Source organism: Gossypium hirsutum, chromosome A06 (assembly GCF_007990345.1).
Source record: "Gossypium hirsutum isolate 1008001.06 chromosome A06, Gossypium_hirsutum_v2.1, whole genome shotgun sequence".
Lineage (NCBI taxonomy): Eukaryota > Viridiplantae > Streptophyta > Magnoliopsida > Malvales > Malvaceae > Gossypium > Gossypium hirsutum.
This window is the reverse complement of record NC_053429.1, coordinates 20,205,497-20,218,355: the sequence shown is the minus strand read 5'-3', so window position 1 is coordinate 20,218,355 and position 12,859 is coordinate 20,205,497. Positions and strand designations below refer to the sequence as shown.

The 12,859-nt window shown below is 34.7% G+C and overlaps 2 protein-coding genes across 2 annotated transcripts; one reads left to right on the top strand and one right to left on the bottom strand.

The window, feature by feature from the left end:
• Nucleotides 1-517: 517 nt before the first annotated feature.
• Nucleotides 518-1,799, bottom strand: LOC107951064 (transcription factor TT2-like). Its single transcript, NM_001327584.2, has 3 exons — nt 1,632-1,799; nt 1,421-1,550; nt 518-1,344 (listed from the first exon to the last, which is right to left on the bottom strand). The coding sequence occupies exons 1-3, from the start codon at nt 1,762-1,764 to the stop codon at nt 699-701; spliced, it is 909 nt and encodes a 302-aa protein (NP_001314513.2). The 5' UTR covers nt 1,765-1,799; the 3' UTR covers nt 518-698.
• A 520-nt stretch (nt 1,800-2,319) lies between these two features.
• LOC121230487 (uncharacterized) lies at nt 2,320-6,303 on the top strand. Its single transcript, XM_041115380.1, has 3 exons — nt 2,320-2,869; nt 3,220-3,549; nt 6,134-6,303. The coding sequence occupies exons 1-3, from the start codon at nt 2,320-2,322 to the stop codon at nt 6,301-6,303; spliced, it is 1,050 nt and encodes a 349-aa protein (XP_040971314.1).
• Nucleotides 6,304-12,859: the final 6,556 nt, after the last annotated feature.

The window sequence follows — 12,859 nt, the reverse complement described above, 5'->3', positions numbered from 1 at the left end:
TATGAGAAGATGTTCGAAGATGTGGAATATCGCCAAGGTGGAGATTTGTTGAATATTGGCAATATCCCACATTAGGAAAAGATAGAAAGGGAGGGGGTTTGGTTTGTTATATATAGAACCCCTCCCCCTTTGGTTGTATCATCCCAAAATCTTCTCCTTTGTAATATTTCTAGAGGAAATATTAATTTGGTAGTGTCCGAGGACGTAAGCTAAATTGGCCGAACCTCGTTAAAACTCTGGTATTTTATTTCTTATTTGTTTGCTTTTATTTAATAGCTTTATGTTGGTTATATTTATTTAGTTATTATTGCTATAAATATCTAAGTGAGTTCTGTCTAGTTGTTGGGTTTTAAGCGGGACCATTGTGACCCCTCCAATTTAACTGGGAATTTTCTTAGTATAATTGTTGGCATAATAATTATCTAAATATTTCTGATAATATTGTTATTAATATTATCGTCGCTTCCGCAACAGTAATTTCTTAATAGAAAAATATTATCGAAATTGATACGGAAGAAACAAGCCAACATTCCCACGTGGAAATCTTATGGAAAATTCGTCGACAAAACAGTCCTTTGAGAGACTTAAACCCCACACACACAAAGAAGAAGAAGAAGAAGAAGAGCAGAATTATTGATGGAAGATGTGTTTATTTAGTTTACATGAGAAAATATTTTTCGTCTTTTATTTTTTCAAGGTCATTCAATTCCATTTTCAATAAATGGAGGCAAGGACTGGAGATTGGAAGCCGCACTTTGGTGACAGCAGTGAGTGGAGGCGGCGGCCGTCCACTCTTTTAGCATTTCGTCGGAGAAATCCATAGGAGGCTGATCCGGTGAGGGTGACGAATCAAAACCATTGCTGTAATTAAGCTCGTTTACATCGCAGAAATCGGAATTCAAAAGATCCGATAAACAAAACTCTCCCATGTTGAAGTCAAATGTAAAATCCGATGATATATGATCGGTCGTCCCTTCATTCTCGGATTCTGACATTATCGGTAATAACAACTCATTCATTGTTTTAGGTTCCCGGTGATCCCCATGATTTGAACAAGTTGAAGAAGGCTTTGGGTCTCTGTTTTGTGTGTAGTGAGGAGGGTTTATGAAAACCTTGGAGCACCTTGTCGCCCTTGTCCGCACCACGTGTGTCGAGGAACTACCACTACCATTACCATTGGTATTGCCATTACCAGCAGTTCCTCGTCGAGCCGCCTCGGGATTTTTCGAAGGAGCGGCGGGTGACTTTTGACGATCGGAAACTCTTTTACTTAAGTTGGTGTTCCAGTAATTCTTTATTTCATTGTCTGTTCGTCCTGGAAGCCTCCCAGCTATCAAAGACCATCTGCATTAACAGGGAACACAGTTATAAACACTAATAAGCATTCAATCGACATCAATCTCAAGATATAAAAACAGACCTGTTTCCCAAGAGTTTGTGGAGTTTGATGATAAGCTCTTCCTCGTCAGGTGATATGTTACCTCTTTTAATATCAGGTCTCAAATAATTCAACCACCGAAGCCTACAACTTTTCCCACATCTCTTAAGACCTATAAAAGACATGTTTGGGTAATGCTTGTTTTTGGACGGAAATAAGAAGATATAAAAATTGGTGTTAAAATTATACAAACCAGCTCTTTTGGGGAGATTTCTCCAACGACCTTCACCGTGTACTTTGATATAATCTTTAAGAATTTTGTCTTCAAGAGCAGTCCAAGCTCCTCTGTTAAGGCCTTCCTTAGAACAACAAGGACTCCTTCCCATTTTTTTTTTCACACTTCTTTCTTTCTTTCTTTTTTTTTTTTTTTTGGTTAATGATTATTTCGATACCTCTCCGTTGTTCTGGGGAGTATAATTTATAGCTGGCTTTCGGATTGTTGGGGCTGACGACTGTGGTCACGTTTAATGTACAAAAAAAATATAGCAAATGGGAGAGGTTTTTGCTGTACATGTGAGGAAAGGGGGCCACGTTTTCAAATTCGTATTAATTTATTTAGTATTAGTATTTTAAGTACCAATCAAATATATTGGGAATGGATTCGTGACGCAAATCAGTGTGTTAAGGTAATTCTAAAGTGACAATTTATTTTATAAAAATCCCCCATCTTAGTTTCTTTCTTTCTATTTTTTTTAAATATTATAACTTTATTTGGTTATTAGTGTAATAATATAAGGTAAAAATTTATTTATATGTATTAAAATAGTTTATCATAACATGACAAATAATTAATATAAATTTAAACTTGAAATTAAAAGGATAAGTAAAAAGAAGCATATGATAGGGTTGAATGGGATTTTATAAAGGAGGTAATGATACGGATGGGGTTTGATCAAAAATGGGTGGATGCTATTATGGAATGTGTAACATCTGTTTCGTATTCAGTAGCCATTAACGGACAGATTGGGGAAAAGTTTTTTCCATCTAGAGGTCTTAGACAAGGGGATCCGTTGAGTCAGTTCTTGTTTCTTGTATGTGGTGAAGGTTTATCGAGCTTATTGAGATTAGCGATGAATGGGAGTCTTTTGAAAGAGGTTAAAGTTTGTAGAAGAGGTCCACAGATATCTCACCTATTATTTGTCGATGATTGCATTTTATTTGGGGATGCAACAAGTAGGGGAGCGAGTCTATTTAAAGAAATTTTATGTGAGTATAAAGCCTGCTCAGGTCAAAGTGTTAATTTTGAAAAATCAACTTTATTTTTTAGTACGAATACATCGGAGGATGATAGGAGACTGGTGGTCAATTTGTTGGGGGTTCGTAGTTCGAATGATCTAAAACGGTATTTAGGGTTGCCGAATATGGTGGGACGGAGGAAAAAGGAATCTTTTCAAAATCTGAAGGATAGGCTCATGATAATTGGAGTAACAGGTATTTATCTCAAGGGGGAAAGGAAGTTTTTATTAAAGCAATTCTTCAGGCTATTCCAACTTATACCATGGCCTGTTTCTTACTACTGAAGACTTTATGTGAAGATCTTGAAAGTATTGTTGCAAGGTTCTGGTGGCAAAAGTGACATGGAAAATGGGCAATTCATTAGTGTACTTGGAAACACATGTGTTTATTAAAAGAAAATGGTGGGCTAGGTTTCCAAAATTTTGGTCAATTTAATGTTGGGTTATTAGCCAAACAGGGTTGGCGCCTCATTAATTATCCCAATTCGTTATTAGCTAGAGTTTTAAAAGCAAAGTACTATCCGCAATCAAGTTTCTTAAACGCAGAGTTGGGAAGTTTACCTTCACTCACTTGGAAGAGTATCTGGGTAGCGAAAGGGCTTCTTCAAAAAGGGATGTGCTGGAGAGTGGATAGAGGAGACAAAATTTCTATCTGGGAAGATAGTTGGATACAAGGGATCGACATAATTGACAGGCAGAACGTTCCATACAATGGGGAATTACAGTTAGTCTCAGATCTTACTGATAATACAAATAGGAAATGGAAAACAGATTTGATTAATAGTACCTTCAGAGGGGATATTACTCAGAAAATCCTTCTGATTCCGCTTGCTGATACTGTTCACAAGGATATTCAAGTGTGGAAGGGGGAATCCGGTGAGTTTTCAGTACGCAGTGCCTATAAACTATTACAAGATGCTATTCTAGAGCCTAGTACTTATTTACAGACCGAAACAAAAGAATTTTACAAAAAATTATAGAGTCTACAGTTATCTCCAAAAATTGCAATTACTATCTGGAGAATTTTCTGGGATTTCATTCCTAATATAGCCAATCTCAGGTATAGAAGAGTCACTACTAATGATAGATGCCCCCACTACTGTGCCTGGGTTGAAGACAACCTTCATATTTTATAAGAATATCCTACAACAAAAGAAGTCTGGCAGGCGTTATATTTATCCTGGGTCATGAATAATATGAACCAAAGTCTATGGGAATGGCTGACCTGGGTTTTTAAGAGAGGAACTAATACTCAATGCCGATTATTCTATTATGCTTAATGGTTAATATGGTTTTTCAGAAATAAGCTCCTGTACGAGAAGGGAAATATAATAGGAAGAGATTTAGCAAAGCATATACAAAGACTCATGGCAGAACACGAGGGAGTAAGAAGAATGAAGGCCACTGCTACTACAAACAGAACTTACAGTATCTAGAAGGACAGGTCGAGAGTAACGATCCTATTTGATGCGGCATTTAACAGTAGAACCTTTAGGTTATCACAGGCCTGGTGGTTTGGGATCTGAGGGGGGAGTTACTGGCCTTGAAAATGATCATCCATACCAACATTTCCTCCCCATTTGCAGCGAAAGCGTATGCGTGTTTAGAAGGCACAAAGTTAGGGATTGAATTAAGAGTACAGTCGATCAAACTTATAGGGGACTCTAAAACAATAATAAAAAAATGCCAAACGAATTTCACAGACAAATTAGTGATAAGAGCTATTATCAGAGACATTCAGAACACGAAACCTTGTTTTCAAGAGATTACTTTTCAATTTATACACAGATCAGGGAACATGTAAGCACATCGACTCGCAAAGGATGCTCTCAGTAGGGGAGAAAATTCGTACCTGATGGGAGAAGGAATGAATCGTCATCTTGCTGCTTTGGAGAGAAGACGGTCTCAAAATCTAGATTGATGAGGCATTTCATGATGGAAATGGTTTTCAATAAGGAGATAGCAAGTAAAATAATTTCTTTGGGAACTGCTATCGTCAGAACGGTAAGGTTTTTGAAAAGACAAATCAAGAAAATGGTATCCACCATTTTGATATGACCAGGGTAGATTTTAAATTTCATTTTTTCTCTTTTCATTTATTACTTTTCTTTCTCTATACGATTAGCATTTATTGCTGGTCAGAAAGGTCTCATTATTATCTTTTGTGAGGCCGGATTTTATTCATGTTTTATAATGTTATAGGTTTGGGTCTAATGGTCTGTTGGGCCTATAGTTTATGTTTCTTTTATAATCAATAAAATACCCGGTCTTTTATCAAAAAAAAGGATAAGTAAAAAGACAAGTTTAAAATAAAATAAAATAAGCTTTCATTCATTTTGCTGAAAATAACTTGTGTGAGTGGCAAAAAATTGTCAAGTGAAAAATATAATATTCTCATCCGACATAACATAGGTGTAATATAGTTTCCTTTGAGAATGTAATTGTGAGTAAATTAATGAAATATGCTAAATTTTTTAATATTTAAGTAAATAGGTTGTTTTTTTATATATATATTTATGGGATATGCTATTTTTTAAGAGAGAAATGACAACACGCGCCCTATAAGACGCATATTCAGGGCAACAGTAACTTTCCCCTAATGATCACAATTCCAATGGTTACACCTCAACAACCATAATTTTTTTCCTATATAAATCCCTCCAAACTTCATTCTTTTCAATTCAAACTTATTTTTTATTCTTTCAATTCTTAATTGGCATAATTGTAAAAAAAAAAATACCCTCAACATGTATGGGTTTTTGAGTTTGAGCCTTTAACCTTTTTTTTTTGGATTAACACCCTCAACATTATGATTTTTTTCAGAAATCAGCTCAACTTTAATGGTAAACGTGAGTTGACCGTCAATCAAATCGCAAGTTAATGAAGTAGCCTATGTGGCATATGTGGCGTGCCACATAAGCAAAAGGTTATAGATGGCGTCATCTATAAAAACAAAATTGTTTAAAAAATTTTCTTTTTTTCATTTTATTCCTATCTTCTTTGTTTTTCTCCTCTTTCTCTCTTCCCCTATAGCTGTTGTCGCTATTGTGTTCAACCATCGATTGATTAGACTTTCATATCGATTTATTTATTATAATGTTTGAGAGAGAAAATCAGAGCCATAGATTTCTAACCCTTTTTTTCCTCTCTTTTTCCTGTTAGATCTAGCAGAATCTAAGTCGATTATCTTTTGTTTTTGTTTTGGGTTTTCTTGAGAAGGCAATACAACAAAGAGGAGACTTTGTTGAGCATTGTTTTCTCTTTGTTGGAGGTTTTAGTGACATTTTGGAAGAGCTAAATGAGGCTGATTAATGGATTTATGTCAGTTGAGTTTGATTTGGCTTCGGTATTTCCATGGATTAGACCATAGAAAAGCCAGCTATACTCGAAAATGGGTTACAATAGTGAGTCCTCTTTTTGCTTTTTCCTACAAACTTTGACAACGATGACGATGCCGAAGATTTTGAGACCGTGATAATGAAATCTGATCCCGGACGCAACACTCGCAATCAATCTTCGTATTTGTTTAAGCCTTCAGCTGCGGCAAGCTTAATAAGGGCTAAGGAAGATGGATTGGATGTTGATGATGGTGGGGAGGAGGATGATGAGGATGGAGATGGAGATGAATAATAACAACGATGATGATACGAGAGATTTTGGGATGTTTATGGTAAGATCGAAGGTGAGGAGTGAAAGGGAAATAAGTAGTAGTGGGGGTTGGGACAGTGAGGAGTGAGAGGGAAGGCGACAGTGGTTTTGGGATGTTTAGGGAGAAAGTGAAATGGAGAGAGCTTATTGGAGTTGGAGATGGGCAGACTGCAAGAGCAAAGGGAAAGAAAAAAAAATGAGAAAGGGTAGACATATTTGAAATTGGTCAAGCATGCATCTATCTACGGTTGATTGACGATCAACTCACATATCCCATTAAAATTGGGTTGACTTTTAGAAAATCATAATGTTAAGGGTGTCAATCCAAAAAAAAAGGATAAAGGTGCAAACCCCAAAACCATAATTTAATTCTCTTGATAATTTAATTTTAAATGATTTTCTGAATCTTATTTTTCTTCAATTTTATTTTATTCCTTATAATTTGTAAAATGACAAATCAAATTATTCGTTTGGATGACAAGTACATCTCCAACATTCAATAACAAAAGGTAAGAAAATATTATTAAATTAATAAATTTTAATTAGTTAATTATTATGTTGTCAACATTATTAATCTTTTATGTTTGTACTTAGGTCAAAGATCAGATTTTGGAGATGTACATACACAATTTAAATGTGAGTGCATCGGTTGTCATTCATGGGCACTTACGAGATGCGAGATTCTTATACGTGGTATGCATGCTTTGGGGGATTAAATTGGATCTCCCATTTATCAGTGCTTTAGTGGAAAGATGGAGACTGAAGGCATACACATTTCATATTTCCTACGATGAGTGTACAATCACACTCGAGGATATTGGTTTACAACTCAGTCTACCGGTCAGTGGGGAAGTCATTATGAGGCCATTGGCGAGTGCTGATTGAAGTGCAACATGCGACCAACTACTAAAGAAGGTGTCGAACAAGTTTATGGCTATATGGATCAAGATGGGATAGTTGTAGGACAACTTCAAACATATAGAGGTTTTCTCAAGTGATATTGAAAAAGAACAATTCGTGCGTGTATTCATCTTGAAGTTGACCGGGGTCTGCTTATGCCTGATAAATCTCGAAATCTGGTACATTTAAGGTGGCTACTACTACTAGCCGACTTGAAAGAAGTGGGACGGCTTAGTTGGGGACTGCAGTGCTGGCGATATTATATCGAGAAATATATCAAGCGACAAAACCAGAAAAAGTCAAAATCAACGGTTGCATGCTCCTTCTTTAATCGTGGGCATGGTATCAACTATAATTTTTATGGCCTCGAGTGGACCCTTTTTATCGTTGGATCTAGTGCCTTGAGTGTAATATATTTGTTTGTAAACTTGTAATTTTTCCGAACAAATTGATTATTAAGACAAATTCATTGATTACATCAATTTACTTTGTATGATTGTTCTCAAATGGTTTTTACACGGAAAGAAAAATAGAAGCCAATGTTGTTCATTGGTTGTCTAATGTTTAAACTAATACTGAACAATTTCACGTGGTTGGATCGTGATATTAAAAGAAAACTTATATTAGTAGATGAACCTGAACTTATCCTTAGTCTAATAAGAAATGAGCAAACCGATTAAAAGAATAATATGTTATCTATCAAGTCCAACTGGGGAGATTTGTTTTCCTAGGCATCGAAGCAGATGACTCTCAAAAGATAGAAACATAGATATGATTGACAGTACATTAGACTAGACCCAAGAAGAATAGATCTTGAACCTATTCATGGATTTTGTATTGCCCCAAATTCTTAAATTTCTATGTGTGTATGTTTGTCAAACAATTTGATTTGGTATGTTGGTTAAGTGCCTTGAAAGTCTGCTTTAGGTCTTGAGTTCGATTCCCTTATTTTGAATTTTTCATATCAATTATGACATTGTGTTAAGCTTGAGCCTTAGGGCTTATATTTTATTTCTCATTGGGTTGTGACAATGATGAACCTAGTGGTTCAATGGTAAAGGTTCAGCTTACCCTTTGGTCTTGTGTCCGAATCCCGTGGTGCACAAGTATGGAATATTTTTGCTTAGGTTTTTATTAGGTATTAGAGTATTGTTTGCATTCTATAAAAATCTGGTATGTGGGATTTGTATCAAGTTAAACCTTTTTATTTATTTTATTTTAATTTAATCCTACCAAATTTCTAATTTTCCTCCTTCCTAAACCATCTTTCCCATCTCCTTTAGCCACGTTCTTTTTCCTTTTCTTTTGTTTCTTTATTTTTTTCTTGTGTTGTTATTTTTTTTGTTGCCAATAAATCATTGTAAGGCTATCTGTTGACTCCTCTTTTGCGATTATAATCAAGATAAGTGTAAATAAACATTGTTTATTCTTTTTCCATTATTTTGGTTAACCGTTCTTCGTTTAATATAGGGATTATGTTAGAGTTCGTTCTTGTTCTTGATAGCGACAAATTTTTTTATGCTTTGAATAGGCGAAGGATGCGCAAATCAAACTCCTCCAGCGGAGTAATATTTGATTTGGACGCTGTTTTGGAGAAGTACTCGAATGTTGTTAGGATCTAAAGTTTCAGGCTAAAGATATGTTTTAGATGAGTTTTTCCTCGATTAATTAGTGTGATTTATAAAACGAATGTAGGTATTGTGAGTTGCTGGTGGTGTGGTCGACCAATTTCACTATCAAGTGTGTGAAATGAACCTAAAAACTCAATCGAAACTTAATAAAATTATGAAACATGGCTGTTTTTCGAAACTGCCTAGCATCACACGGTTGTGTGTGCAAGCCGTGTGATTGATTGTATGCGCCCCACGACTATATGGTAAGCCGTGTGGAGCACACAGTTGTGTGTGTTTTTGCAACTCGTGTTGGTAGGCTGTGTGAGATTTCGTAGTCGTGTGAACCACATAGGCTAGCTTTTTGGGTCGTGTGGGACACACGCCTGTGTGGGCCTTTTTAAAAAAAATTAGTGCCCGATTATGGGCCGATTGAAGGCCTTTTTAATGTGTCCCACCACGACTTCTACTTTATACCTTAGTAGGTCTCCTGGTATATGATTTTGAAGACTTCACATTTATAACAACATGTTTTACGTCCTAGTGGACTACCCATGTGGCCATAGTCAAGCTATGGTCATACATATGTAACCCCATGTTTAATGTCCTGGCGGACTTTATTGGTTGCCATAGTCAAGCTATGGTTTTACATCTTAATCCCTATGTTTAACGACCTAACGAATTGCACCGGTTACCATAGCCGAGCTATGGCCTTATACCTTATAAACTCCTTTGAGGTGTTGCCCTATAAGACCTGAATACCATCATCACAATCTCGCTCTATGGATCTTGTAGACCGTCGTCACAGTGTTTCTCTATGGAACCTATAAATCATCATCATTATACCACTCCGAAGGACTAATCGATAATCGTCATCACGATTTCATTCTAACGTGCCATTAGCTAACCATTTTTGCGATGTCTTACTTCCTTAAATTCCCATTTGAAGTCGCCTATTCCTCCAATGTGCCAAATATTCCTATCTCCATCTACTTCATCAAGGTAAAATTCCTCCATGCTTCACATACATAATAAACATGCATTTCATACAAAGGCAAAGCGCTATTTACAAACACACAGTACGCTAATTATTCAAACACTATATGGTAACTAAACAAACAATCAACAATCATTCACATACTTTTATGAGGTTCTGCATCTATAGCATACCTATTCATTACTTTTATACACAATCATGGTCTAGGAAAACTTAGGACAAAAACGAAGGTAATTAAACCAAAACCACAACATCATTAATCACCCAAAAGTAGATTACAAAAACTCACCTTAAATCCTTTTCCCTTGTAAGCTTAGCTTGTTCCTATGCTAGAGCCTTCTTCGTCTTGGCAACTAAGCATGACAATCGATTATTGATTAAATCAAAGTTATTCAACCTTAAAACCCAGAACCCAATTTACAAAAACTTATTAGGAGCTCTTGCTTTCTCCTTCCTTGAATCCTCGAGTACAAAAAGATCAGAAACTCTACCAGTTACTTGATTTCTCTACTTTTAGACTCTAATTCTCATGACTACGACCTCATGCAGAGCTCTCCTAAGTTCTCTTCTTCTTTAGAGCAACCAAATAAGACAAATAAAGTACAAGAAAGAAATTTACATACTAAGTGAAATAAGATTTTTCTTCTTTTCCAGAATGTCTTCTTTCACCTATATATATATGTGTGTGTGTGTATATATATATCTTCTATATATGATCTCCAAAACCCTCTTAGCCAATCGTCAGCAATCATTATGTCTCCCATTATGGAACCAACCTGTTCTATCCTAACCAAACTAGAATTGGAACTCAACTATTTACTCGATAGTCCACAATTTTCCCAAAATTCCTAATAAAGTCTATTATCATACCGTACGTTCAATTAGGTCCTAAATTTCCTCTATAATTGGGTCATTAAAGATATCTGTGTGTAACATGCACAAGATCGACTTGCGGAGGAGACTCAAGGAAGATTGACCAACATTCCAAGAGAAGTATATTGAGATGTGGTAGTATAGGTATGATTCTTGCCAACGCGTGAACCATTTCTCACAATGGAGTTGGCAATATCTCCAGATTACATAGATTGGTTCAATCATTTAGGTATCTACAACTTTTTTTTACATATCAAAATAAACAATTTAGGCAGGCTATTAGATTTAATACTTACATATAATATTTATTCAATCAATTTTGGGAATTAAATAAGCTTACGTAAGCTCTTACGATGAATTGATGTTAACGAATGACTAAAATGTAAAATTTCAAATTTACTGTGTTGACGTCACAACATTGAGAGAGTTATGTCGTGGCATTGAAGGCAAAAGCTCGATGTCGTGACTTCAGTTTTCTATTCCTAAAATATCAATTAATTAATTTTATTTATTTATTTTCTCAACCTAATTCTAATTCTGTCAAAGTCCTAACGACTTTACTATATTAGAATTTGTGAGTAAGTATATTTAATTTTCATATTTAATAAAATTGTGATGAATAATTAATTTAAAAGTTTACTTTAGACTCCATTATTTAATTGCATTCAATTAAATAATATAATAATATAAATTAAATTAAATTCCAAGTTATCTCTTATTACTTCAAGAAAATGTATTTATTGTAGATAGTAATTCATGCATTAATTTATTTCTCATATATTGGTTTCATCCATTCAATAGAGCAGATCTTATCATGCAATCTAAACACTGTTATGTTGAGCTAGTGGAAAGACCAGTTGAATATATATAATTACGATTAAATAATTTGTAAAGAAGTTTCAACTTTAGATTTATTAATCACAAAATATATACTTATGGAGTCAATCCACTAAAAGTACTATAACTGATCTCTCAATTATATACCATTACGAAAATAATTTATATTTTATGTTTTTGTCTAAGGACATTGTCGTTTGTTTATTACCCTTATAGGATATCATCGATCTCTTTGGGTAAATTCATTCATCGTCACCATTGCATTTACAATAAGGGATAACCTGCGATCATGTTCCTTGTTCATAATTCGTGTAATGCTATGAATTCCACTATTGTTAATGAAGCCATGTCATATCTAAGTCATGTACTCAATATACCAACTTTCAACTTTAATACCAAGTGAGCACATGCTTTCAATATATCAAAGTACATGAGTTATGTACACATGATCAGTCACTTACTCAAGATTAAGGTAAGTCAAACCATGAAAGCCACAATTGAATAAATCGATAAATTAATCTGGGATAAATTCTACTTGGGTATAATACAATGTATTGTAAATCTAGACAATAACACCTATGTCTCTATTTTTAGGAGTCGTTAGCTTTGATATCCAAGACAAGGTATCTTCCTAATTTGACTTATAAACATCATAACAGTCCCCATTAATTAGCTGCTTATTTTTATTCCCATTGATTACAAACAATTTATATTACTTACTACTATTAGTTGTCTTCTCGCATAATAATTATTTCATATGATTCAACTTAATATTAGTAAAACCATATTAGGTAATCAAAGAGCAATTTTTTTGCTTATTCATTTTGTTTTTCTTGCAAAAACCATTGAGGACAATTATACAATTATCTAATAAATTAATTATATTATTAATTTATACAAGTAGAATAACAAAATCACTACACTAAAGACACAAATCCTAATAGGAACCTCCTATGATGAGAATAGAAAACATAAAGGAAATTGCATTTGACTAAAAGAGAAAACATGGTAGGCCAAAGTTATAAGGTGGGTTTTGATTGAAAAAAAAACTACCAATCAAGCCTTCACACTCATGCTTGATTGGAGACTCTAGCACGAGAAAAATAAAATCTGGGCACAAACATTCATTACAAAATACCTTCAGGGTAGATCTAAGAAGGATTCCTCTAGCAATGTATTTTCTACCTAAGGTTTGTCAATCTTTTATTGCAAGGAGCTAGAGATAGGGTGGTGCAAGATAGTGTTAGATTTAGTGCCCTAAGTGTAGTATTTTCGTCAATATACATTTGCAATTTTTTGAACAGATTGGTTAATAAAATAA